General features: G+C 36.7%; 1 protein-coding gene across 1 annotated transcript in view; it reads right to left on the reverse strand.

Annotated features, from left to right (window-relative positions):
• Positions 1–19,929, reverse strand: part of OPA1 (OPA1 mitochondrial dynamin like GTPase) — an 84,049-nt gene that overhangs the window by 18,610 nt on the left and 45,510 nt on the right. Inside the window, 8 exon segments of the mRNA XM_040621446.1 lie at positions 5,125–5,235; positions 5,941–6,034; positions 7,755–7,871; positions 9,653–9,793; positions 13,337–13,416; positions 13,884–13,992; positions 15,334–15,486; positions 17,453–17,618. Of these exon segments, the coding sequence (XP_040477380.1) occupies positions 5,125–5,235; positions 5,941–6,034; positions 7,755–7,871; positions 9,653–9,793; positions 13,337–13,416; positions 13,884–13,992; positions 15,334–15,486; positions 17,453–17,618 (971 nt within the window).

Genomic DNA, 19,929 nt, shown 5'->3' on the forward strand with positions numbered 1-19,929 from the left:
TATTTTGTGTAATTATATTTTTCAAAAGCTTGAGTTTTGTTCTCAAATTAGTTCGGCACAGTAGTTAAAAGACATGGACTTAAATCTTGGCTTTACCACTTACTACCCTATGTGTTTCTAGGCTTCCATTTCTTCATCTATACAATAAGAAGAATGAGAATGCATATAAGGCACACAAACTAATATCTGGCACAGGAAAAGTATCCAAATATTAATTCATATTTGCAAACAGTTTCAAGTTCTGATATAAAAATGAAAAGAAATGTATTGTAAAATAAGAAGGGAAAGACTGTAGATCTTAGATCTAAATGATTTGTAATGCCCCTTTAATTCCTGGATATAAACGATTCTTTGATTATATACACAGACAATGAAATGTAATTCGGGCTTTACTGAACAAGAATTTAGAAAGAAACCTAAGCTCTAAATCCTAAGCAACTGATATAAAGGTTCAAAACTCACGATAACCCAAGTTAACAATTGATACAACATTCATATAACAAATAAAAGAATTCCATGCTGTTTTGCTGAAACTCAGTTTAGCAACATTACAGCAATTGCTACCAGTGCCCAAATACTCCATTTCCAGGGTGGGACAGAACAAATTCCAAAATGTCTGTGACATGTTAGCATTATCACTTGTTTTATATGATGACAATCATAAAATAGATTTTATAAATCATAGAACAGTGCATTATGGAAAAACTTTGAATTGAGCTATATACGATATCAATCTTCCCCTCTTCAAAGAAAGCATTTAAAAATGTAGTTTGTTTCAATAAATACATTGAAAACATTATTATAAATTATACTGGGAATCCAAATAGATTTTATCTACCTTGACATTGTATTTAAATATCTATAAAAAATCCTTTGAAATAAAATTTGCTACAAAGTCAAAAGAATTTCATCAAGGTCATAGTGGGCATATTTCAACACTAGATAGTTCTAAGTGTAACTAGATGCTGCAAATAAGGAATTAAGGTGGAAAGATGAGCTATGCAGAAGGTGGGGTACCTGGCTGGCTCAGTCGGTGTAGAGGATGCAACTCTTGATCTCAAGATCTTGAGTTCGAGCCCCACATTGGACGTGGAGCCTACTTCAAAAAAAAAAAAAAAAAATGTCCAGGAGGTAACTGAGCCTTTCAACATATTGAGATCATATTTTTAAAATTCTCATTTTCTTTAAATTATTTTCATATGACCATAATCCATTTATATAAACAAATCCAGTTATAAAAACAAAATTAAACCATTTTTACCCTTTTTTATGTAAAAATTATTTTAGATATGGAGAAAAGTTGTAAGAACACTACAAAGAACATATTTTTCCTGAATAATTTACTGTCATTACATCCCATAAATCCCTAATATTGTATTGTGTACTAACTACAAATACAGATCTCTTTCTAAATAATCCCAATTTTGCAATCAAAATTTAAAAATCAACAGTGATGTATCACTATTACCATGAAACATCCCATTCAAGTTTTACCAACTGTCCCATTAATGTCCCGAAGAGCAACAAAATTAGGTTCAGGATCACACATTACATTTTGTTTTCATGTTCTTTAGTCTCCTTTGACCTAAAATACTTCCCTACTATTTTCTTATTTCTCATGATCTTGATACATTTGAAGATTACAGGACAGTTATTCTATAGACTATGCCTCAATTTGGGTTTGTCTGATGTATCTTCACACTTGGCTTTAAGGTACACATCCTTTGGTAAAAATATCCAAGAGGTGATGTTGGGCATTTTATCACTGCATTCTACAAGGCAGCGCACAGTTCTAATTTGACCATAATGGTGATAATAAACTCTGACAGCTTGATTAAGGTGGTTATTGCCAGCTTCTCCATTGTAAAGTTACTCTTTTTTCCTTTTCTAATTAGTTTGTGTGAAGATACTTCGTGTGATTATAGAAACATCCCATTCCTCATCACTGATTTTGTTCATTTATATAATCCATTTTATTCATTTATATAATAATCAATTTATGGAATCCTATTTTATTCAGCGGGTTATAATTTGTACTTGTCATTATTCATTTTGATACCCCAATTGTCCTAGTTTGGCCAGGTGGAGCCTTTCAAGCTGGCTTTTGCACCTTGCTGACATGTCCCCATCATCCTTCAAATACTTCCTTACTTTGTCATCTTAGGATGCTCCAGGTTCATCATAACCTTTTCTTGTTCCAGCTATGGAATGCACCACCTCTCCAAAGAGTCCTGTTTCCTACGTATGACTTCTCTTCTTGAGACTAGAAGGGGTAGGCTCTTGTTTCATTTCTTTGACTCCTAACTCAGGACAATCAGTTGATGAACTCCAAATTAAGTGGTGAAAGGATTTAAAATCAAGCAAGTTTAATAAAAACTGGCAAAAAATATGATGCACTAAACTTTTCCAAACTCCACAATACTCTACCCCTGTACTATTTTGAAATTGTAGTAAAAGCTCTTTTGACTGTTTCCCTTTTTCTAAATTCCATCAACACACTATATTCTAACTCAACATGCTATGTATTAAAAGCTTTGATCTAAGTAATACAGTAGTTACCGTTAAAACTTTGAAAGTTTTCTGGCTAAAAGGATCCATGACTATATTCCCAGGTGTTACACTAATGATAAACAGTATGGAAAAGGTACTCGCAAGAGTCTTTTCCAACTAATACACAATGTCATGGCTCATCTCCTTTAGTGTGAATGATGAAGCGGAGTCACTGGTGAAACACTTGCTTCCAAGGACGTTATTTGGTACATTAACACACTATAATTTTATATGTACAAAAAGAGTGAATCATTTCAAGGGAGTCACAGGAGTACTTTCTCAGGAAAACAGCAGGATAACATAAGACTTGGCATGACAGTGCACAAATCTGTGTTAGCAATTCACTTTCCTGAAGTAATCAAATTGGGACTAGAAAGTAATGGGGCTATATAAGCCTCTCTTACAAAACATGAGAAAAGACACTTTATTTTTAATTACTGAAAATTATATATGCTGGTAAAATACAGTGAAGTATTTTATTGTCTGATAACCATTTCCTGAGGGATACAAAAGAAATATAGTTGTACACCTCGTGACACGGACACACCTCTTCTTGTAACAGCACTAACGTAGCATAAAACTGTGAAGCAGGGACTTGCAAGTGGTTTTTGAAGTAATTCTCCCAAAGCCCCTCCAAGCAATATAATAACTATTGGAGTCATTTTTACAAACAGGAGGCTAAGGCTCTGAGAGATACCCTAAGATAACACAGCTAGTGAATGGCAGTTCACATTCAAACACAGATCTACAAGTTAGCACAAACTTAATTATTCTGATAAAGTGACGTAAAAGAAATTAAAAGAAAAGCAACAGGGAAATGGAAATAAAAGCTAAAATGAGATACGTTTAAAAAAAAGATTATTTAAGGGAAGAAAGGACAGAAACGAGAACAAATGACGAGCTGAGGTAACAGAGAGAGGGAGGCAACGGTGGTGGAGGCGTGCGCCGCAGAGGCGTGGGGTGTTAAACAGGAAGACCGCTGGTTTCTCTTGCATGTTTTAGGAAGTGTAGTGACCTAAGTTCAGATTAGAAATGGTTTTCAAATGTGATGAACTTCTTCCTACTTAGTATCTGCTTTCTCTTAGTTATCAGAAAACTTCTAGGACACTACAGTTAAGTATACACTGAAAGGAAAAATACTTTGTTTCATGAAATTAAATGAGGGGCAACTTGTACCAAGGTAAGCTCAAACGGAAGCACCAGCCTCAGTATTTTTATTTTTATTTACTACTACTCTTTCACGGATTTCCTTGGGTTCTCAAGGATCTAAGTAAATCTTAATATGCAATCCAAATACCTTAAAGCTAGGAACTGACCAGCATTCAGGAAAAGAACCAAATATCCCCCACAAACAAAATGACAAGGTGATCAGTAAAGCCAAGCTAGGCTGGAGGTGGGGGAGGGGTGACGGCAGGGAAAGCCTAGTGGGTCTAGTGTAGCTGGTAAAGCCCAACCTGAATGAAGAGGGTGTTCACACGGGTGCTGGTGGCTTGGCCCAGTAGTGAGAAGAGTGTCCCTGTAGGAGGGCAGTCCAGTCTGGTGCACACCATTGGAGCACATGTAGGATGAAGAGGATGTACTCCATAAAAGCACGGCCGGGCTGCAGGTGAGGAGGTGCAGGGGGAGAGGTGGGAAGGATAAAGGGGGATATGCCTGGTACACAATGCCAGAGCATGAGCTCAGTGTAAAGGGTGTCAACACAGGGCGAGTCACTGTTGTGTGGCCTGGAGTGGGGTGGTTAGAGCCTGAGCTGGGTGAAAAGGATGCTTGTGCAATGAAGGGGACAGTGACAAGTTTGGTTACATACAGGAAGACTGATCAAAGGAAGTAAATATATTAAGGAGACTTGGAGCCAGATTTCTCATTGTCAGGAAAAGGAGAAAAGTAGGATGAACTCTATTACTCAACTGAAATGGAAAGTATCAGTGCCAACTTATTATTTTCAATACAGACATATACCTATAATTAGGAATACAACGTAAATGTGTGTACACGTATCTACACATGTATACATGCACGAACGCACGCACAGACACACACACACACAAACACACACACACACACACACACACACACACACACACAAATGAATGCAAAATCTGTTCCCCAGCTCTTTCCCTGAGAGGGTCTGGGAACAGTGATAGTCCAATAACAATCAGTGTATCTAGTTCCCCACTCTTGATTTCTAAATACCATTCTCCAAAAAAAAAGAAGCTGGATCAGGGAAAATACAGTGTGAGTGTGGAACATCTTGTTACATGGAAGGACAACACTAGGACGACACATGACACTTGAATGGGGTCTGAAAATTAGATGCAGTAATGTATCAGTGCCAACATCCTGATTTTGATGGTTGCATTATGGTTGCTAGGAGAAAATCCTTGTTTCTAAGAAACGCACATTAAAGTACTTGAAAGTGATGGGGCTACAGATCAGCAACTTTATCTCAAATAGTTCTCGTTTTAAAAAAAGTTCCTTGTATGTATTTTCTATAGTCTGCGATTAAATGGATGAATGGATAATGGAAATGGAGGAGAAAAGGCAGTAAGGTGGAGGGCAGGAAGAACTACTCACTGAGGTCTTCAGCCAGCTGAACTCGTTTGCCAGTGAGCAGTTTTACCTTCTTCTCGCTATCTTCAGCAAAATCTTCCAATACCTCTTTCACATTTTTCTCTAATCGCCTAACTGTTCAAAGTAAACAAAAAACTTGAGGAGCATCATTTTTATGAATGCACGAGGATGATAAATTAGCAATATTTGGAGAGTAGGTTCCGATTTTTCTCATGATGTTAGATCTACTGAGTTCAGACTTCTCAAAGTTATAGGGAGAATCTGTACCTGTTATACAGTACTTTTATCCAACATGAATCTAACACATATTCTCAGAGAAAAGTCTATTCGCAAGTCCTAATGCTTTAAAGAAGTGAGGATTTCCCCAAAAAACTTAAGTGATGTTTAGGAGTCCTTTTCTAACAGTTTTTATGTAATGAAGGGAGACTCCTCGTATGTTTTATCGCCCATCTTTTCCAATTATAATTTATTTTTATTAATATATTAAGGGAAGATTACAGTTTACAATTTTTCTAACAAATCTATTTTTATTTTTAAATGTATTTTTAATTTATTTGAGAGACAGAAAGTGTGCCTATGGGGTGGGGAGGGGGAGAGGAAGAGAGAGAGGGAGAAAGAGAATCTCAAGCAGATTCAATTTTATGACCTTGAGATCATGACCTGAGCCGAAACCAACAGTCAGAAGCTTAACTGACTGAGCCATTCAGGTGCCCCTAATGAATCTATTTTTAAAGAAGAATTTTGATATCCTTCCCTTAAAAATGAGTTACTACTATTTTTTTGATGTTAGAATTAGAAAGTGGTCCCTCTGTGGCTTACCTTCAGTGTTTGTAAGTTGCTGTCTTAAAGTATTTGCAGTGATAGCGAGCATGCGCTGTATTCGCCAAAACAGGACGACATCATTGCATTCCAACTGAAATTTAGGTAATTAAGATTACCAGATGCAAATTTAAAAATGAAAACCATGATCATAAACACATACGATTACTGAAGTTAGTACGTATACCCCAAACTTCAATAAAAAACCTTATATTTGCCTAATACATATTTTCCTATTGTAGATACAAGCCACTGAATCTTCTCCGCGCAGGTCCATGAACATCTGCGTAATTTGGCTTCAATCTGCCCCCACCCCCTGAGGTTTGTTTTGATTCCAATGACAAAGCAAATAAATTTGGAAAGTACAGAATTTCATGACATTATATAGAAGCAGAAATTCATAGCATATACCCTTAATTTTTAGTTTCAGCTAATAACCATGTTAGCTTAAATATACCCTTAGGTTAACCTCTTTTCTTTGACTGTGCACTCAAGCCAGTTTTGAAATGCAGCTGTATATAAATATAAATTAATGATATGTTTTAAAAGAAGCTTATTCTGTAGAGAGGTCTTCTCAACAATTATGCAAGAAACTTGCCACTTTTAACATAGGTATATTTAAATACAAATTTACTTTAAGCTGTAGAAAACTCAAAATCTCTTACTTTAGGGGTCTCAAATAAGACCACTGATTAATAGAGAGCTCTTTCAGAAGGATATTTTAAAAAGCATTCTGCTTGTAAAAAAATGCTCAAAATACATCGGTCTGCTGCCACCTAGGGGTTACTCTGTGAAACGTGGCATTAAACAACGTACAACTTGATACAGTTCTTTTAAATAATTATTTAGAGATTTTAATGATATAAAGAATTACACTATAAGAAAAAGCACCATAAAAATTGTTTTTGCAGTATGATTTCCACTATGCAAATGGACTGTTATGTCATACACATGCACACACAACTACATATAGAAAGAGTTGAACAGATATATATAAAAATGTTAACTAAAATTACTTCTAGTTCGGGGGATTATAAGTGACTTATATGGAATATTAAGGAATTTTTAAATAAGTGACTATTTCCTTTTGCATTTTTTTTACATTTGTTTATTGCATTTCCACAACAAGAATGTACATTTTCTAACATAAAAAAGTTAATTCTTGGGTGCCTGGGTGGCTCAGTCGTTAAGGGTCTGCCTTCGGCTCAGGTCATGTTGCCAGCGTTCTGGGATGGAGCCCTGCATCAGGCTCCCTGCTCAGCGGGAAGCCTGCTTCTCCCTCTCCCACTCCTCCTGCTCGTGTTCCCTCTCTCACTACCTCTTTCGCTGTCAAATAAATAAATAAAATCTTTAAAAAACCACAAAACTTAATTTTTTTTTTAAAGATTTTGTTTATTGATTTTTTTATCAGAAAGTGAGAGCACAAGCAGGGGGAGTGGCAGAGGGAGAGGCAGATTCCCCGCTGAGCAGGGAGCCCGATGTGGGGGTCGATCACAGAACCCTGACATCATGATCTGAGCTGAAGGCAGATGCTTAACCAGCTGAGCCACCCAGGTGCCCCCCAAAAGTTAATTCTTAAAAAAAAAATTAAAAAGTGGGTTAGTGTCCATTATCTGCATATAAAATCTTATAGTGTGTAAAATATAAACTAGTAATACCTTAGAAAAGACAGGAATTAGGTTATTCTTCATAAATCACACATACTTTCCCCAGCAGATCAAAGGATTTAAAACTAATGCTAAAGTTGTAGTTCGCTTTTAAGCATCTAAGCAACGATCACTAAAAGCATTTCCCCTTGTTTTTGGACACCTTACCTCAGAATCTACAAAATGCCTTTGGTAGTAGTAAAAGCCTCTTCGACAAAGGTTACAATGGTTTAGAGCTGTTTTTAAGAAGTGTCTTCTATACACTTGGTGCCACGTATCTTTAATCTAAAATGAAAAAAGAACACAAAAAACAAAGAGTTACCATACACTCTGTAGGTTGACCACATTCTGAAAAGTCATCCAAAGAGTTTACTTGTAAAAAAAATAGTTAAAACTAATGGTAATGTTATTATTCTACCAATCTTTTTTATCCATTAAAAAAAAATTTTTAAGACAAAGATTAGATTTACCACTACTCTGACCCCTTACCAGTTTATGTAATTCCAAATGTGCAATGTTTTTAAACAAGCATTGTTATTATATTCCTATAAGCATCCTGTAGAGTAGATAGGGTTGAGATTATTCACTGCCCTAGTCAGACGTAAGGAGCCCCAAGGAAAAAGGGGTGTTGAGCTTAATCTAAGGACAGAGTTAGGCCTAGGAAGCTGGTCTCAGACCATGTCCATCAATGCAACAGTATTTCCTTTTTGATTACTACACTTCATTGTTACCACAGCAAAACGACCCCCCTAATGTCATTACTATGTAGTTTGTTAGAGTGTTCAAGGTTCTTTCACACCATTATCTTTTCTGAGCATGACAGTAATAATGTTAAGTAGGTATAACAAATATCATCAACACTATATGACAGATGAGGAAAGTAGAAGTTCAAAGAGATTAGTTACTAATGGTACTATTACTAATAAATGGGATGAAACTGTGCTAGAATTCACATCTCTGACATCTAGCCCACCTGCTATTCTTGTTATAATACTTTGCTAATTATTTCATAGCTTCATAAAGTACCCTGAACAAAATGTCTCTTGGAAAAAACCTGAGATTTTCTTGCTCAGAAAAAGTAATTAAGATATATAGCCAAGGCATATCCTAATATGTGGGCAAAGTACAAATGTGGATAAATTAAATTTATATTCAACTAATAGTTTCATGTAATCATTAGTTTTAATTTCATTTTCAATTTATAAATAATGCTAGATGTAACAGCTTGAACTGCTTTGAGTTTGACCTGCTTTCTTTTCTTGTTCTGACCTCTGGTGGAATTTATATTAAGTATACTCATTTCTCTGGTGCAGACACATAAATAGTAGATAATCTCAAAAAGAATTTATGTGTGGCTCTGAAATTTATTATATGATTATTTTCCCCCTTAGAACTATTTTTCTAATTGGATTTCACTTAATTTAAGCTAATATTATAATGAAATTTCGATCCCTCACACCCTGACTGGGGCACACAGGCCCAGAAAGTTATTTTTAAAAAATTTTTCCAAATAAGCATCATGAAGGTAAGTAAAACATAGTCTAAACTGTAATTATTTTTATTCTTATGTTTATTATGAATGAGGAAAATGAGACAGAACCCTAAGGCACTATCCAATTTAATAAAAACTTAACATTCGTCTTTTTTCTAAACCTACTCATACCTGATTAAGGTACAACTGACCGAGAAAGCACACAGATAAATGAATCATATTGAAGCAGAACGTGTATCTGCAATCTGAAGCAGTGTAGTGGGGTGCAGAGATGTGGCTGAAGAACCCCCTCCTGCCAGAGCTCCCTGCTGAACTTGCCCAGGTACGTCACTTTTCTAAGTCTCAATCTCCTCACTTAGAAATTAAAGCATTACACTTAATAAAGGAATACTGAAAATAAATCTCTACTCCGTGCACAATCAAAATGACTGTTTTCACTGTCAGCAAAAGTATACACGACCAGAGTCAAATCAAGCACTTAAATATCCAAGTAACATGTGAGAAGTAGTCACATTTCACCACGAGAAACAAAGATTAAGGAAGCAAGTTCATGCTTATCAGCAATATGTATTACCAAGCTTGGGTCCACTTCTACTCCTCGGGATTCGAGGTTCTTTCGGACTGTGGTTATCTCATCGCTCGCCAGATAGGCTGGGTGCTCCTCATTACACTTCAACATCTTCTCCAATTCGTTCTTGGTTTCGTTGTGGACAAACTTTAAATTGTTTAAAAGAGAGCTGTGTTTTAGACGGTTCATGACACTTATGAAAAATTTTAATAAATAGATTGCTATTGCACAATAGGGTACCCGAGCTCCACATAAGAAACAAGAAAGAACATAGTATCTTGGCTTATGAATACAGGACAACCGACTTACAAAGGCAGAATAAGCTGGACTTAGGCAAGGGAAAAAAACCCCAAACAAACAAATAAACAAAACAAAAGACAAACAAATTAGCCTTGTTATGTATTTTACTTTTGCTGAAGTGTTTTATCATCATAGTACCAGGTACCTTACTATATAGCTTCTTGACCTTAGGGTAGGGTATCAGTCTAGGAAAAAGGACCCTGAATACATGGGAACAGATAATGTTCTATAAATGATTCGTATCTAAGAACTGGATGACTGTAAGGACTTGCACCTGCTGACATGTTTCTTTTCTGATAAATTAAATATGAAATTCAGAGTTGGGATTTAAAAAAAAAAAGTCTTTTCATTAAAAATTGTGCTTTAGACTGCTTTTCCAAGGTGCCTATCACCCTCCCTTTTTAAGATTTTATTTTTTATTTATTTATTTTAAAGATTTTTATTTATTTGAGAGAGCAAGCAAGGACGAGACAGAAAGCAGGAGACAGAGAGAGCACAAGCAGGGGAAGGGGCAGAGAGAGGGAGAAGCAGACTCCATGCTGAGCAGGGAGCGCAAAGTGGGGCTCCAACCCAGGACCCTGGGATCATGACCTGACCTGATAGGCAGACGCTTAACTGACTGAGCTACCCAGGTACCCCTAAGATTTTTTTAAGTAATCTCTACACCCAATAGGGGGCTTGAGCTTATAACCCTGAGATCGAGGGTAGCACCCTCCACCAACTGAGCCAGCCAGGTGCCCCCCAAGGTGCCTATCATTCTTAAATGTACTTCCAATCTCTTTTCTACTAATTGTTTGCAGTCTGATGACCCAAAGAAGAAAACATATACATACTAGTGATAAAATTGAAAATAAGACTCTTATACAGTGTCAAATTACGTTTATCTTTTCTTTTTTCAATCCTTTCAAAATTCCATGGTAAAAGAAACTAGCTTCAAATTCACTAATTACTCTGAACAAGCTACTACCACAACACTCTGCTACAGTATTTTTGAGTACTTACAGAAGAATACAATGTAAATGTAAATAACTGGCTTATAAATGAAACTACTAATTAATATTCTCTGAAAGTATGACACTTTAGAAGAGCTATTACTTAATGAAGAGAAATTTTACAGTTTTCTTAAACATCTGCCCTTGGTCTGAAGTAAGAAGGAAATCTCTAAGTTAGATGATATTCCCCAACTCTTGTCTTGTTTTCACTTCTGTCTGTCCACCTATACCCCTGACCACACTGGGTCTTCAGGAGGACACTACTCTCCCATCCATCCTGAACAAGATCTCCACAGTTCAGCTCAGACACGGTGAGAATGTTTCAAAGGGATGGATTTTTCCCTAGAAAACTAAGTAAAATGTAAAAAAAAGTACAGAATAGTTTACAGAGCATAGACTTCTTATCTTTAACACAGGACAATTTTCAATTTCTTTTCCTGCTAAATCAGTTATTCAAAAAGACAGAAGGAATTGTTACACAGCAACCTAAACTTGCAGCGTGAGACGGGGATAGTCTCAACCTCTTCTAGAATCTGTTTCTCACAGTAACCTCTGGGAATTAGGTCTAGAACAGTGGTTTTCCACAGGGAACAGGAGGGATAAAAAGGTTAGAGAATGAGAACTTGATTCAGTGAGTCTGACAGGAGGGGCTTTCTTTTGAAACAGCAAATGAAACATAACACATACAAACACCTCCCCAGGCAGTCCTGATGTCCCTCCCCCTACACCCCCAATTATGGCCTCTGTTCTAGAGTCAGTCTGGGTCTTATACATGCTGCCCTGAAGCCCTGAGAAGGCTTGAAGGGTTTCCATATTCCTCTCCTAGGCCACAGATCCCTGCATTAATCTTCAAACTAATTCCTCTACTTCTCTTGCAGGGATCCTGTATGGGTTCAAATTCCTGAGAAAATCACTTACAACTATGAATTATTTCTGAGAGTGTTTAACCAAAGCACATTTGCCACTAGTTGCTGAGGCAAGTTGCCATCATTGATTACTCTGGAGACTTTAGGCCTAATTTCCCTTAAGCCATGATGGTCAGACACCATTTTTGTTCCAAGTTTATCTGCCTCGCGTCAGTTCTTTTCAATCAATTCTTCTTCTAGTCTTAAGATCAGAAACCTCTGATGGATCTCCTAGAAATTCTTTTCTGACAGACTTCGTCCTCTCAGCCCATGTGTCGAGAGAGATAACTGATGCTCCCTGAAAACACGCATGATCCAACCACTAACTCTGTCCACTTCCTCGGCTTCTCTCCAGTCTCTTAATGACTCATTTTTCCACAAGAATCCTATCAGAAAAAAGAGAAGAGGAAGACTGACCCTTTACTTTTTTTAAGACAAGCTGGAACTCACATCTGATAGACAGCTTATGAAAAAAAAAGCATGAAACTAATCTGTATATATATAAGATATATATATACACACACACAAATATATATATATACACATATATAGTGTTGATTATATAACTTATTTCTGTATTTAAGATGGAAACAAAAAAATTAAAAAACAGGAATGACATGGCATTTGGTAATTTTCCATTTTTAAAATTTTTTCTCTTGATATTTCTGTACCTCGGTCTCCTTTCTTTAATTACATGTATTCAAAGACTGAAGGAAAGAAAGGGGATTGGATTCCACCTCTTTTTCTTATTCATTACTTCCTTCACTTAGGTATTTTGGTCCTATAGTCTGTTTTCTCTCTTTTGTTTAAGGAATGAACGTAAGCATGAGATGTGGTGTAAAACTGAATGCTAGCTAGGAAGAGAAGCTGTAACAATAAGGAATAAAAAGATGGTACGGGATGGGGACTTGAATGATCTGTACATCTTCCCTCTATTCATTTGTCAAGTTATTTACACTTGCCTTTACCATTTTGTTCTTCTGAAGTGCTCATTAAACATTTACTGAATGAATAAATTCTACAGTTCTACTTCCTATCTGAATTTTTATACCTATTTTGGGAACACAGCAGCAAGCTAACAGAAAAATCCAGAGGTAACAACAGATGAGGCAAAAGTCACTATAGCTTTTATTCTAATCACATCCACTCTACATCCTCCGAAATCCTTGTCATTTTTTATTTCTGTTCATAACTTTAATTTTCGCTTTACCTCAAAGAGGGAATTGAAATAAAGTAATCTACCACAAGAGGGGCATGGTTCATCTCCCCTTCCTCTTAATAACACAGCTACTTCACTTAAAATAAAACAAAACAAAACAAACCCAACTTTCTTTTGTAGTTTTCTATTTTATCTAAAGATTCATTATAGTTTAGAAAGGCTGATACAAAACATTTGAAATTATTAAGCTTGGTCTGGAGGCACGCAAAACCTGTATTTTAATGCCTGATAAAATAAATGAAATTATATCACAACACAGAGGTTTGTTTTTTACCTGTTCTTGGGTCCGGTTCTTCCAGTATAACCACCTCTTTTTCCAATCTGGACCTATCATGTTTTCAATTGCATTTTCAGCTAGAAAAATTAAAACAAATTTTTTTTTAATTCATCAAGAATTTTATCACTTACCAAGTACATAAATTATAACTAATAATAAACAGTCTTGCTTACTTAACTATTTCAAACTGCTGTATCAATATAAAGTCAGCTGAAATAAAAAGATTACAGGATTGATGCGGTACATATATAAGAAATAATTTAATTTGTAAAGTTCCTGTAAGTATAGAGACAAACACTAAAACAGTCTTCAATTACAGTTTTTTAGAATATGAGCACATATAAACGTGTCTGGTTTGTACTAAGCACTTGACTGAAAAATCTCACAAAAAATATTTAACTATAATATTAATGACAAAGACTATAAAATGCTGGTTTCACTTATTTTTTAAAACTTTTTTTGTTTTAAACAAATGTTCATCAAGTTGGATAATTCCTTCACCACTGGGAATACTCAAAACTCAATAACCTGTGTCCCTACTTACTATCCTTGAGACGAGCTTGAAGAGCTTCTTCCATAAAATAAATAGCTGCATCCCACTGCTGTTTATCAGATATGGAACGGTCTTCTAAAGCATTGTGCTGAATAACCCTCTGAAGCAACAAGTAAAGAAAAACAGCTAATTTGATTTATGCCTTATCATCATAGCAATTTTATTCAAATAGACAGCTTATCAAATACACAATATAATAGATGTACCTAAAACATAAAAGTATGTTGCTTCCATGCAAATGCAGGAGGTCCTATTACCTGCCTATTTGTCAGCTTTCTTCCAAAAGAATGAAAAGTGAAGATTTTTTCCTATACCAAATTAAATGAGCTACGTATAAGATAGAGGCATATTATACATGTAACTACATAAAACCTGCACCTAGAACCCTAGTTCTCAGGAGTTAATGATTCAGATCACCGCTACCTCTTCTTTTTGCCATATGATCTGTGTGTCCGCATTTTCAAAAAAGAGGAGAAAAACAACCACTGTCTCACTGTTAACATCAATGAAAAGTATAAAAGAGAGAAGCTTAAAAAGTCTGGACAACCATAAGCAAATGTGAGGTATTTATTATAAGAACACCAATTTCTAAATTTTATAAGTCTTGAATGAATGAATGAAAAAGGACACTTCTCGCAGAAAGCTAATCCTAAGGCATTTAACAAGAATGAATATAGTTTTTAAACATGAAGACAAACACTTGTTTAAAAATAAATTGTAATTACAACCAGCCCCCAGTGAGATACGCATTTTCCTAGAAAACCGTTCCATCTTCTCTTTCAGCGGGGCCTCCTCCTAGCTGTCCGAGCAGAGCAGGTGCTTAAAAGGTTTATGGTGATGCACGTGTTCTACATAACAAAAGATCTGTTGGAGGTGGAGGATTTTGTGAAGGTCAAGAGCCAGGCTTTGTAATTAGAGCAGGGCTTGAGTCTGAGCTTTGCCAAGGACAATAAGACGACTGCTTAAGAACTAAATAAAATAGTGCTTACAAAATACATTGTAGAGTTTCTGGCACCTTTCAAGCATTCAACATGTGGTAGTTAGCATTGTTTTAGGAGTCTAATATTTTATGACTCAAATCCACTGAAAAGCAATGCATCTAATTCCTTTCACTACCACCAAGGGTAAAATGAGAAGCAGCTATCTGAGCCATCTGTGGTTCAGGCCCATGTAATGGCTAGTGGACAACAATCTGTGGCAGTTTATAGAAGCCTGTTTACTACGAAGTTTGACTTTTCTCTGAAACGACAGCCATGAAAGAAAAAGCAGAGAACTGTTAAAGGGCTGATTACAGAGAGTTAAACTACTTCTTTCCCTCATTATTTGAAATTCAGAACCTTATTGAAATGGTCGTATAAAAGTAACTTCTTATAAAAAGGGTATCAATTTGAGAAATTATATAAAACTGTGAGGCTGACACCGTAATACATAAATGACGTACCAAGCTGTCCTCCGCAAAATCATTCCACTTGTGGCGTTTAATACTTTCTTCTTTAACAGCCTCTTTAAGTTTATCAAATATGTCATCATGCTCTTTCCCTTTTGGTTCTGTCATGAAGCGGGAAAATTCTTCTTGTAGGGTCTCCCAAGCAACCTAGATTTAAAAGGAAAAAAGCTGTATTTTACTACGTAGTTTAATATGTAACATGACAAACACGTGAATTTAAGACAAATAGATGTAAAAGTCAACTTATCACAAAATACATATGAAACTACAATGGTTTCTTTTTTTTTTAAGGCAGCAAATATAAACTCTGGCCTAGAGATCTCACACTGGTAGCTGGTGGGATAGATCTGGAATCCTGACATGTTTTGCTAGACATACGGTGTTTTAAATTTTAAAAAATTAGTAGCCAACACTAAAAACAGACTTCATATAAAATGCTTCCAGCCTCTCTTGAACTATCTGGCACCATTGTACCCGCATTCCTAAATAACTAACTGGAGTTGAACAGGGGCCGCCCCCTTGAGACAGGTCTGCACTCCAATCAGCCACCGCGGTTAGTTCATTTATTTCATTCTGTACAACATTTGAGTTTGCCTGCTGTAGAAAGTTTAAAATGTCATAATGGTTTAGTCTTCTTCACATCTTTGCCTTTATGCAAATATATGAAGCAACGCATCAACATCTTCAATTAAACTGAGTATTACTTATATTCAATGTAAGTAATAGTCAACCTATATTATAGCTAACTTGGAACCACCTGGCCAGTGAAAGGAAGAGCATAGTGTCAAAAGTAACTAAGAACTAGATCTTCTTGTGACTAAGCGAGCTAGTTAATGCTGTATTTTTTATTTAGCCCTCCTCATTTTAAACATTAAGAAATCACGGCATAAACAACGTGACTGTCCAAGAATACCCAGTGAGGTATGAGAATCTATGTTTCCTGACCCTTTAGCAGATCCACATCTTTCTGCCACCCCCAAGCATGAAGGGAGAAAGCAGCAGGAGACAGAATGACCACTTCTCTGCTGAGCCTTAGGATGTGACCACATCCTACCACGGGACAGGGCCCGGATGTCAGGGCCAGGTGTGAGAAGAGCTAGTGGAGTGGTGGCAGCAGTCCTCTAGTTATTTTAGGGGTAAATGTGTCGAGAACGGACAGGGGTCAGCTATACGCAGCTTTGGTAGAACAGCTCTCAGTTCTTCTAAAGAGAAGCTTGAAGCAGCTGAGAAAAGAGGTGAAGAAGCCAGGAGTGGAACAGGATGGGAGAGCGGGGAAATACACCCAAGTAATTAAACAGTTGACATTTTCAAAGTAATGAAAAATAAAATTATCTTTAACACTGATCCCCATTTTGCGAGCAACCTCACACGGAAGCACAGGACACGCTGAGTCTTTGCGAGAATAATCATTCTTTAGGCAATGCGCACGGCAGATCAACTTAGATGACGACCATCACAGTAACAGCAGGCACTGTGCAGTTACTGTGAGCCAGGCACGTCTACATACTACATACATACATATTCATTTACTCCTTATAACAATCTGTGAGGTAGGCAACATTATCATCCCTAACGTACAAATAAACAGGGAGCTTAAGCACCTAGTCCAAGGATCACACAGCTACTAAGTGGTAGAGACCACGTGTAACAGAAAAGCATTCTTCAAGTACTTCCCTATAATTCCTAGTCTAACCTTCTGGCAGGATCCTAACTAAGGAAATGATTATTTAAGTATAATTGAGCTCTGCAGAAAATCAATAAACGAAATGTTTCATCCATTAAACATTTTCCTTATGGAACCCTTAACCACAGAAAAAGTTAAAAGCATTTCACATTCAAGCAAATTTCGTTGGTTTTGTTACATGCTATCTTTGGAACAGAACCAATACCCTCAGACCAGCACTATACCAATTAGTAAATTTTTATAATGGTAGGTAGTCACTGGTAGTAGCATTAAGATTAATCCCAATACAGAGATGAGGAGTAAAGAATAAATGGAGCATAATGACCCAAAGGAGAGACAGTGGCTGCAATGGGAATAAAACCTAAAACTCACTGCTCCTACTCCCTTCAGATAATGCTTCTTACCCATTTAATTAAATTATATCCTAACCTCTACTGCTTTATTAGGAAGCTGTTTATCAGTCCACTGTTTAAGCTTGATATCCACTGTTGTATTAAAAGTCCCTGAATTCATGGTCTGTGCAGCTGGAAGATAGATATTTTCAATCACGTGAGTTGATACTCTTTCCCACAAAGACTGCTGAAGGATTTCTTCCCTGAAATTTAAAAAAAAAAAAGTTTCAAAAACACCAAATTTAAATATTGTTTTTAAAAGCAGCTTTATTGAAGTATCATTCACTTACAATAAATTGCACATATTTAAAGCTTTGCCATATGACACACCTGTGTGCATCACCACAATCAAGACTATAAACTTATCCGTCATCTCCAAAAGTTTTAGCCATTCGATCTGTTTTATTACTAGAGATTGGCTTATATTTTCTAGAACTGTATATAAATGCAACCATACAGTATACTCTTATTTCGTCTGTCTTCTTTCATTCAGCATATTCTAAGATTCAGCCATATTGTTGTATATTAACGTTTCACTTCTTTTTATTGCTGAGTAGTATTCCACTATATGAATCTATTTATCTATTTACCTGCTAATGGACATCTGGGTTGCTTCCCATTATTGGCTATTCCAAATAAAGCTGCTATGAGCATTCACTGTACGGACATACACTGTTGCTCCTCTTGGGTAAAATATCTAGGATTGGAATAGCTTATCATACGGCAGTCATATAAATATTTATGGTACTGCCAAACAGTTTTTCAAAATGGTTGACTATTTTACATTCCCACCAGCACAGGATGAGACGCTCTACATCTTACCAACAGTTGATACGGTTAGTCATTCTGCCAGGTTTACAGTGGTACCTCACTGTGGTTTTCATTTGCATTTCACTAATGACTGATACTTCTGAACATCTTTTGGGGTGCTTATTTGCCTAATATTAATACATACTTTATATGTATTGACTGTGAAGTGGAGTCCAAGTCTGAGAACTTCTTGGTATAATTTTAACAAGTTATCAGACCACAGCACAAAGAGATGTTACGGGATATTGCTAAGTAAAACTGTAAGTAAAAAAGTAAAACTATCCAACACATCATGATAAATAAAGGTAACAATACAAAAGATGGATAATCAAGTTGAGAATCTTTCCTGCCTTAAAAGACATCTTAGAAGAACACAGATCTCTAAACAAGAAAAAGACAACTATTTCAGTCAAGAAAAAAAAAACCTGAACTCTCAAGAAAATATTTATTTGGCTTCTCCCAAACTAATTTCCACTGTAAGATAACATTACACCACACAAAAACATTCTGCTTACCAAAAGTGTTCGTTGTCAAGAGTAACCTCAACCCTCTACTACGCAGCCATAAAGCTCAGGGTAACAGAAACATCCCTGCTGTCCAAAGGCCAAGCTGCAATTTTCTTGGCTGAGGAGTGTCAACAATCCCTTCTATCTAAAACTCTTCATAATCACTCAACATCTTGTATAAATCAAGTCTACTGAGTCAATGAGTTTATAGCTGCTGGTTTCCCCTTGCTAACTTTTGGGTCTTTTCTCAGTGACAACCAGAACACCAAAGAGTGTGAAGAAAGGATACACCACCGGGGACCAAAAGGACAAAGTCAATTTAGTCATGGTGTTAATGACAGATAATGATGGGGGAAAATTTTAGGAGCAAGCTGGAAGAAAAAAACGCTTCTCAGGGTCTCATATTCACATATAATGTTAAACACAAATTCAAGATTTCTGAAAGATGAACAAAAGGCCAGGATCCAGCCTCTGACCACCAGACTTTTTGCTGCTCCTGCCTCAGAACAGACTTGGTCTATTATCTCTTCCTTGGAGTCTGGGCAGGAAGTGACATCCCAGACACCCTTTCAAGGAGGTAATAACAAAATCCCAGACCATCAAATCCCGACAAGCCTAAGGTAACTTTCTCACAGGAGGCTGCTTTCTAATCCACCACAGGTTAGCTGCTGTCACCTACCCTCACCCCCCATCCTGCCCTTTCACCATCAAGCTGCTATCCTCTGTCTACACTCCCCCTGCTCCACTTCATCATAATCATGTTTATTGTGCCCCCAATACTCTTTTCCATAACAAAAAACCACTTTACATTCTCACTCTTTCNGTGTTCCTTACATCCTCAAACCTTTCCTGGCTCTCCCTTCCAGCAGTGGTTGTCCTTACATTCTGCTGACCAGAAGGTGCTCAGAGTTATAGTGGAAGCCATCTTCTCCTCACCTCATAATCTCTCCTTCGGACCATTAGTTCTCGACTCTCACGCAAAAATCCCTGTGCTGCGGCCAGTGCATGTGCTTACGCTGTCCCCCACCCTGACGTGCACCCCTACTCACATTTCCTAGCATATGTTACGTGACTGTAGACTTTTCCAACCTAAATTTTGCCATCATTTAGGGAAAATTCCACATATACACAAAATACAATTAACGTTATAGTTCTACGTATTCCCTTCATCTTCTCCAGGAACTTTACCTCCATTTTA

Source organism: Ursus maritimus, unplaced genomic scaffold, assembly GCF_017311325.1.
Source record: "Ursus maritimus isolate PB19 unplaced genomic scaffold, ASM1731132v1 scaffold_4, whole genome shotgun sequence".
NCBI lineage: Eukaryota > Metazoa > Chordata > Mammalia > Carnivora > Ursidae > Ursus > Ursus maritimus.